This window comes from Rhinopithecus bieti, unplaced genomic scaffold (assembly GCF_001698545.2).
Source record: "Rhinopithecus bieti isolate Rb0 unplaced genomic scaffold, ASM169854v2 scaffold_7681, whole genome shotgun sequence".
NCBI lineage: Eukaryota > Metazoa > Chordata > Mammalia > Primates > Cercopithecidae > Rhinopithecus > Rhinopithecus bieti.
This window is the reverse complement of record NW_016806571.1, coordinates 6,811,587-6,820,818: the sequence shown is the minus strand read 5'-3', so window position 1 is coordinate 6,820,818 and position 9,232 is coordinate 6,811,587. Positions and strand designations below refer to the sequence as shown.

Here is a 9,232-nt window from a genome sequence, read left to right as displayed (position 1 = left end):
ACATACATGCACACACGCACTCACACACATGCACTCACACATATACATGCACACACATGCACTCACAAGACACATGCATCACCCATGCACTCACACACATGCACACACATGCACACGCACATGCACACTCACGTGCACTCAGACACACACATGCACACACATACACTCACATACACACATGTGCACATACATATACATGCACACACGCACTCACAAGACACATGCATCATCCACACACACACGCACACACATGCACTCACATGCACTCACATGCACACACACACGCACTCACACATGCGCTCACACACACACTCACACACATGCAGACACGTGCACTCACATGCACTCACAAGATACATGCACTCACACACATGCACTCACGCATACACATGCACACACATGCACTTGCACACGTGCACACATGCACTCACGCACTCACACACATGCACACGCATGCATTCACACATACATACACTCCACACATGCACTCATGCACACACATGCACTCACATGCACTGACACACACGCATGCTCACACACATACACATGCACACACACTCCACACATGTGCACACACACACTCCACACACTTCAAACACATGTAGTCACACACATGCACACACACACATGCACACATGCAGTCACATACACGCATGCTGTCACACAATACACACACGCACTCATGCATGTGCATGCTCTCACACATACACATGCACACACACGCACTCCACATACATGCACACACACACATGCGCTCTCACACACACATGCACACACTCCACACATGCACTCACACACACGGTCTCACACACACGCACACATACCCCCACACACACATTTACACACATACATATGCACACACACTCCACACACATGCACTCACAACACACTGTCTCTCACACACATGCACACACCCCACACACATGCACACACACACGCACTCACATACACATGCACACACATGCACTCACATGCACATACACATACACCCACTCACACATGCACACATACACACTCCACACAGATGCACTCACACACATACACATACATGCACACACATACTCCACACATGCACTCAGACACATACTCTTGCACTCATGCACAAACACACTCAGACACGTACACTCACACACATGCATGCACTCACACACACGTACTCAGACACACACACTCTTGCACTCACATACATGCATGCACTCACATGCACACATACACACTCATACACACACACACATACATGCAGGCACTCATACAGGCATACACACACAAAGACACACTCTCACACACGTGCTCTTACATTATTCTGGACTGACCACGGGGATGTTGCTGGACATCTAGAGCACTGTCTGTCTTAACAAGCCATAACCCGATTTATACCAACACAAAGATCCTCTTCCCCACTTGTTTGTGGGATATGAAGAGCCCTTTTCAGTCCAAAAGTTTGTGGACTGTCCCCCATACACACGATACTGGTTGTATTTTTAGTATCCATCAATTAAGAAAATATTTAATTACAAAGAGCTGCCATTAACTATATCATGCTTTAAAATAATTCGTGTTTTATTCATGGCTGGCAGCGGTGGCTCACACCTGTAATCCCAGCACTTTGGGAGGCCGAGGAGGGCAGATCACCTGAGGTCAGGTGTTTCGAGACCAGCCTGGCCAACATGCTGAAACCTGTCTCTACTAAAAATACAAAAATTAGCTGGGCATGGTGGCGGGTGCCTGTAATCCCAGCTACTCAGGAGGCTGAGGCAGGAGAATCACTTGAACCCGGGAGGTGGAGGTTGCAGTGAGCTGAGATCACGCCACTGCACTCCAGCCTGGGCGACAGAGCGAGACTCTGTCTCAGAATTACATATATATGATAAAATAATTAGTGTTTTATTCACTTCTCCAGCAACCTTATCCACTAAGGCACTGGGAGAAAACAGAGGCTGGAGACATTGTCTGTGATGCCATTGACCCAGCCTGCCAGAGCCGAGAGGCAGAGAAGCCCCGGCAACCATGCGGTGACCTCCCTAGGTCTGTGGCTCATGGGTGGAGCACCCGGCCCTTTCCCTGCCTGGTGCCCCAAGAACTCGACCCCATGGAGGGTTGGCCATGAGGAGCCCCAGTGGATCTCAGGGGGACAGAGGGAGAGAAGTCAGCAAGGAAGGCTTGACTTAGAGTTCTTACCGCATGTGTGGGACCCTCAGGCCTGTGAGGACTCCCTGGCCTGGAGGTAATGGGCTGGGAAGGGAGCCAGGCACACAGGAGGGAGTCACTGCAACCGGCCTGGCCTTTGGGATGGGTGGGATCACGATGCCCCCCAGGGACTTCTGCATCTTCTCATCACTGCAGTGCAGGTATTGCCTGGAGATCTGTGCCTGGGAGCAGAGGTGGGACAGGGGTCTGGCCTATGGAAACAGCCCACGGTGAACGCTCACCTCCCAGGCACCTTACACAGTGTGGAGCCTGCTGTCTGTTTTTAGCCACATCACCCTAGGACCCCCAGGAGGCTGACTGCTTCCTTACCACTCCTGGTGAGGAGACTGGCAAGCCATTTTGTGACTATTATTATTTGTTTTTCTGTTCTCATTTCAGAAAAATCCTAGAACATCAGAACTGGAAGGACCTTCAAACACATCTGGTATAAACCTCTTTGTTCATAGATGTGCAAACTGGGGCCCAAAGAGGGGTGTGACTTGCCCAAGGTCACACAGCCAGTGAGGGGCAGAGCAGAAACCAAGGCCCAAACGTGAGTCCTAGCCCAGCATTCTTTGCCACACTCTTGCTTAAAATGGAGAGGGCCAGAAAGCAGGAGGAATTCTGGAACATGTAGACTAGAGAAGGCCTAGGGGACCACCAGTTCTAGGATAAAGGTCATGCAGCCTCTGGCACAGCCACCCAGAGCCCCCAGGCCAGCTATGGAGGTTTGGGATGCTGTGAGAGGTGGTGAAATCAGAGCCTTGAGCCTCTCCCAGTGCTGTCCCTATCCTCACTGCAGACCTCGGGACACCTCCAGGGATGCTCAGGGCATGGGGTCAGGGGTTGGTGGAGGCTAGAAAGAAAGGCAGGAGGAAGGGGGACAAGAAGCTGAGGACCAGACTCCCAGCAGTCGAACTGCCTTACCTCCTGAGCACCGGGTCTCAACTCGTGAGGACCCGGAATGCTCCCCAGCAGGTCCAGGCCCTTCTCTTTGACTCCACTGGCCTCGGGGGTGGTGGGGATGCTCTGGATGGGAGGCATCGGCCTGGGCACCCTCAGCAGCCTCTGGGAGGTGGCTCGGGGGATGGTGCTCCACAGGGGAACTCCTTGGGGGCCTCCCCCTGGATTCAGAGAGGCTGTACAGGGATGGGGATGGGAAATCAGTTAGTCCCAGAAGACCAGGGAGTGGAGGGGGGATTCAGACCCCAGCAACAGGGCCTTCTGCCCTGGGAAGGACTGGGATGGCGAGGAGAGAGGCCAGACCTGCCCCCAGCCCCACCACTGATAGACTGAGCAGACAGCCGCTTCTGAGCATCTGTGCCATTCCAGAAAGTGCCAATCCAAGTTACCTGTTTAGGATTCAGAGGCAGCGTGGGAAGGAAGGGAAATAAAAGCAGTGCCAGATCAGGAGGAAACACAGCAGGTCCTGGCTGCGGGTAGAAGCTATGTGGCCTCAGGCAAGCCACTGTCTCTCTGAACCCCATTATGCATCTGTGAAATGGGGTGATTCAATGACACCACTTATATAAGATGCCAGGCAAGTACGTGGCACATGACAGGGGCTGATAAATTACTTCTGCTCCCCTTTCCTTTTCGGCTAGCGATGTGGAGGCATAGCTGTTTTGACACAGCTAACATAGTCTAAGACAGGCCGCCACACTTCCAGCTCCTTTCTGAATGTTTCAGGTGCTCAATAGACATTCCAGCGCCCTGTGCCCCACCGCACCTCACCCAGCAGCCATGCCTCAGGCAAAGACACAGGGCAAGAAACACTGGGGTGGGCCAAGAGCTCAGGGTTATCTTTGCAAATATTGGTGATGAGGAATTAAAAAAAAAAAAAGACTAGCATTTCAACTTTTGTTCTGGCCTCATCAAAACCACTGCATCAAAACAGCCAAGTCAGGCCAGGCGCAATGGCTCACATCTGTAATCCCAGCACTTTGGGAGGCTGAGGCAGGAGGATCACTTGAGGTCCGAAGTTCGAGACCAGCCTGGCCAACATGGTGAAACCCCATCACTACTAAAAATACAAAAATTAGCCAGTGTGGTGGCAGACGCCTGTAGTCCCAGCTACTTGGGAGGCCGAGGCAGAAGAATCGCTTGAACCTGGGAGGTGGAGGTTGCAGTGAGCCGAGATGGCACTACTGCACTCCAGACTGGGCAACAGAGCAAGACTCTGTCTCAGAAAAAAAACAAAAAACAAAGATTAGCTGGGCCTAGTGGTGGTTGTCTGTAATCCTAGCAACTCGGGAGACTGAGGCAGGAGAATCGCTTGAACCTGGAGGTTGCAGTGAGCCAAAATCGTACCACTGCACTCCAGCCTGGGCGACAGAGCAAGACTCTGTCCCAGAAAAACAAAAACAAAAAATAAACCAGCCGAGTCAAAATATCTTCTGTTCCTGCACACTTGCTCCCCTCCTGGCTTCTGGTGCTGGTTCTGTTCTGTCTTGGAGCACTGTTGTATTGTGGTTAGCCTGTGGGGTGATGAAAAGATGGAGAAGAAGGACTGTGGTCAAGTGGAGACCATGTCACTTGTCGGGCCACCTTGGGCCCCAGCTGGGTGAGGGTACAGAGGAGTCAACTCGGCCTCAATGCAGGGGCCAGAGCAGCCCCAACCCTGCTCGGGGGCCAGAGATCCCCGGCCCTCCATGCTTGCTGAGGGAACTGATAAGTCTACAGGTCACTGCCCATCAGAACATTAGGTAGAACAGCTCCATTCTTTTTTTTCCCTGCACTGGAACTTTATAAAAAATAAACGAAATGACTAGAAAAAGGCTTCAAACCCCTAAAGGAGAGAGTTGTTGGTGTGGCAGCTCTAGAAGGTGCACCTTCTGCAAGTTCTAAGGAAGCTTCTCGGGCACTCCAACCCCACCTGCTGCCTCCATGATATCCAGCCAGGACCATTCCTCCCAGGGGCTCCCTGGCATCCTCCTGGGCTCCCTAGGAGCTGAACATACCCCACAACTCCAGGGAGAGGCTCGGCATGGGGAGTAGTCTGCACAGGGGAGGGGAAGAACAGCCAACGACAACCCCAGGCTTGACGGCAGCAACCACCTGCCTCTTGAGAGCACTTCCCCCTTCTTCCTAAGACCTCAAGACTTCTTATTCCTCTTGTTACCCAAGAGTTCATTCAGCTAAAAAGAACCCATATGATTCACCCAGAAGAGGAGAGAAAGAAGGAAAATAGTAACAACGTATTAAATTCTTCCCATCTGCCAGGTGTTGAGAATTCTGTGTACAAGTTTTCACTAAACCCCTACAGTAACACAGAAGTATTATTGATAGTGTCCCCATTCCACAGAGGAGGAAATTGAGGCCTGAAAAGTTACCGACTTGCCCAAGGCCCCAGAGCCAGTGAGTATAGGGACTAAGATTTGAACTTTGCTTGTCCACCACCCAGATGAGAGAGAGTATAAAGCGCCTGCTGTTGAATCCCTTGTTCATCTGCTCAACAAACATTTCTTGAGAGCCTCCAAGGTGCCAAGCGACTGTGCCTCACACCGAGATCTCGGTCACTGCCCTCTTGGAGCTGACAACTACATGCAAGAGTCAGGTTTTAAACAGTCACTAAAGTAAAGATATAAATGCAAATCATGAAAAGAACTGAAGGAAACAAATGAGAGGGCATTATTGGAGAGCATCCTAAGGGGCAAATTCACATTGGGGAGTCAAGGAGGCCTCTCTGAGGAGGGCTTTGAAGCCAACAAGAGAGGCTGGATGGCGATTTTCAGAGTGGGAAATGGAGGAGGAGTGGGGCAGGAGCAGCAGCTCTAAACCTCAGGCAGGAAATAGCCCACAAGCCCCAGGCCCTGGACAGCAGAGACCAAAGGCAGAGAGTGACACAGTTGGTATGAGGCCAGGGCCAGAGGGTCTTGTGCATAAGGGAACATTTGGGATCTTAGTCTAAGCACATCGAAAACCCACTGGCTGGTTTTGAGCATAGTGGTGGAAATGGGAAGAACATTTGTTTAAAAGGATCCTTCTGGAGCAAGACTAGAAGGCGCAAGGGTGGGAATGAAGAGGCCAGTCAGGAAGCACTGCAGAGCCCAGGAGGGAGGCTCAGCTCCAAGGAGGTCACTGAGGTCACAGAGAGGGTACCTGGCGTGTGCCCACCGATCACCCCCAGGGAATCCCAGCATGCCACCTGGAAGTCTGCTGACCCTCACAGCCCTGGTGGCCTGGGGGCCTGACCTGGAAGTGGGTGGGTGAGAGGTGGGCAAGGGCCAGTGCTCACCTTGGGAAGACGCTGCCAAGCCCTCTGAGAGCCTCCTTTTCTTGAGCTTGTCCTTAATCTGGGTGGTGTCCCTGGCCACGCTATTGGCCTCTGACTCCAGAGAAGGGAGGAGCACCAGAGGCTGGGCCCCCAAAGACAAGGCCCCGAGGTTCCTGGGGCGACCATTCCTCTCCTGCCAGCCCTTGGAAGAGGTGTCCAGCTTGAGGCCACCCAGCTCTCCATGTCCACTCAGGAGCTGTGATGGTTCCTCATTGCACAGTAGGGCGCTTGGCTCAGGCTGGAGGGAACCTGAGGGGGACAGAGGTGTGAATGGCTTGGCACGCAGTACCCAGGGTGGCACCAGGCACCAGCAAGCTCCTTGACATTGCTTCCTTTGAACAGGCAGCCACTTGCCTGGTGAGACCCAGTCATCTAATGTTTCAGTCACTCCTGGGGGCGAGTCATTCATTCGACAGTGTCTCTGAAGCACCTAGTCTTCATAAGACCCATACCACGAGGTGCTCAGAACAAAAGGGGGAATCCACATGCAGTCCTATCGCAGCACAGACAAGAGGCCATGAATCATAGGGAAGGTCATCTGCCCAGGGACCACCATCCACCAATCTCCAGACACCACCATTCACCAATCTCCAGGGTCCACCACCCACCAATCTCCAAGGACCACCATCCACCAATCTCCAGGATCTACCACCCACCAATCTCCAGGGTCCGCCATCCACCAATCTCCAGGGACCACCACCCACCAATCTCCAGAGACCACCACCCACCAATCTCCAGGATCCACCATCCACCCATCTCCAGGGACCACCATCCACCAGTCTCCAGGGTCCACCATCCACCAATCTCCAGGGTCCAACAAAGTCATCAGATCCCTGAGCACTGACCTATGCTGAGCACAGGCTGCAAGCAGGAGCTCAGGAGTCTCAGAGCAAATCACCCCCACCCCCGGCAGACACACCAGATGGGAGAGAAACAAAACGCTCAGCACATTTAGAGGAGGAAAGAGGCTCTAGAAGACCTTCAGGAAGTGGTGCTTTTCACCTGGGCCCTGGGGGAGCCCTGGAGCAGAAAGGGGCAGGGAAAGCATTCAGACAGGCGGGCTCTGGAAAGCTCGGCCACATCCCAGCCCCGTCAGAGACCCAGCCCCCAGATGCTGGACAAGTGGCAGAGACGCTGAGTGGACATCTTGAGAGGGCCCCCTCCCCATTGCCACCCTGGGTGCTGAGTACACTCCCAGGTCCAGGCGCATGCAGAGCCCTGCTCCCTATTCCTGCTGGTCCCCCTCTGCACACCTCCAACCTCTGAGGCACAGGGTTGAAAAGAACCTGCCTTTGAAAGAATCAAAGGGCATTTTCAGCAGGAGCCACAGGAAAATGACACCTGCTGGTAGCTTGAGAACACAGCCAGTATCTACCACACTCCCCACTCCAGGATGAGGCCAGGGGCCCTGACCAGGCGGGGTCTTCCCATCTCACCTTCTCCATGAGGCAGACTGGCATTGATGCTTCCAGGAGGGAACACCCGGGGCCCAGCACTGGTCTGAGGGATGCTCCCGCAGTACTCGGCCACAGGGGCCAGGACCTTGGCTGGAGACAGAAGCACAGGAGAGCAGCACCTGAGAGTCCTCCAAGGCCAAGACTGGGAGCAAACCAAGAACACCCGGCCATAACCCTGAGCATTCCACCCCCCAGTGTCCCTGCCCAAAAACCCAAGGCATGTGGTGGCCCCACCCACAACACCAGAGCCTGGCAGGGTCAGGCAGGGTGCCTGTGATCTCCACCAAATCCCTCCAACCCCACTTACCCCAGCCTCTTGGCCTGGCTGCCTCCTCCTTCCTCGTACCCTGGCTTTGCTCCAAACCCCACTCCATCTTTTCATCTCCTTCATGGGCACCACTCTTCCATCACCCAACATCACTGACCCCTGGAGTGCCCATATCCAACCTCTGTCCACCAGCTGCTCTCCCCAGGCCACTTCCTCACTGCCACACCCTGCAGATAATCCCCTACCCTATGGCTTCCACCCTGACCAATCCCACCCGTTGCAGAGCAGAGCGTCAGATGACTTTGCCAACTCCCTTTTGGAAGTCCCCAGGCACCTCATCAGCATGTCCTACACTGATCTTCCCTCTTCTCTCCTAACCTCCCTCGGCTCAGCAAAAGGCACCCTCTATCCCCGACACAGGGATTTGTGAATGCTCCCTGTGCAGGGAGACAGTAGCAGGCAAGGCTGACTCAGTCCTCAGTGAGATTTGAAGTCTGGCGGGGAAGACAATGATTAACAAGCAACGACAGTGTGGGGCCTGGGAGCCCAGCCAGAGATGGGGACAGAAAAAGCTTCCCAGAGGGCAGGACCACTGAGCTGAGACCATAGAGGGAGCAGGAATCAGGAAAGAGGAGGGGAAGCTCAGCTAAGGCATGCGCTCCTTTAAGAAGCCTTCCATTTTTTGCCAGTTTTTAAAGAAGATTCTGTTTTTTGTTACTGAGTTGTTTGAGTTCCTTATATATGCTGGTTATTAATCCTTTGTTGGATGGATAGTTTGCAAATATTTTCTCCCATTCTTCACTTTATTGACTGTTTCCTTGGAGGTACAGAAGCTTTTTAGCTTAATGGAATTCCATTTGTCTATTTTGTTTTTGTTGCCTGTGCTTTTGAGGTCACTGCTGGGTAAATATCCAACAGAAAGTAAATCAGTACATTGAAGAGCTATCTGCACTCTCATGTTTATTGCAGCATTATTCACAATAGCCAAGATATGAAATCAACCTAAGTGTCCATCAACAGATGAATGGATAAAGAAAATGTGGC

At 52.8% G+C, this 9,232-nt stretch overlaps 1 protein-coding gene across 2 annotated transcripts in view; it reads right to left on the bottom strand.

Annotated features, from left to right (window-relative positions):
- TOGARAM2 (TOG array regulator of axonemal microtubules 2) overlaps positions 1-8,552 on the bottom strand; it is a 54,882-nt gene extending 46,330 nt beyond the window's left edge. For both annotated transcript variants that reach the window (XR_001886540.1, XM_017877023.1), the window contains exons 1-5: positions 8,228-8,552; positions 7,900-8,010; positions 6,425-6,712; positions 3,115-3,326; positions 2,179-2,369 (exon numbers count right to left, since the gene is read on the bottom strand). Coding sequence is in view for 1 of the 2 variants with exons in the window: in XM_017877023.1 (XP_017732512.1) it covers positions 2,179-2,369; positions 3,115-3,326; positions 6,425-6,712; positions 7,900-8,010; positions 8,228-8,294 (869 nt within the window). In the remaining variant the exon portion in view is untranslated. The remainder of the gene's footprint in view (positions 1-2,178; positions 2,370-3,114; positions 3,327-6,424; positions 6,713-7,899; positions 8,011-8,227) is intronic.
- Between the last annotated feature and the right edge of the window lie 680 nt (positions 8,553-9,232).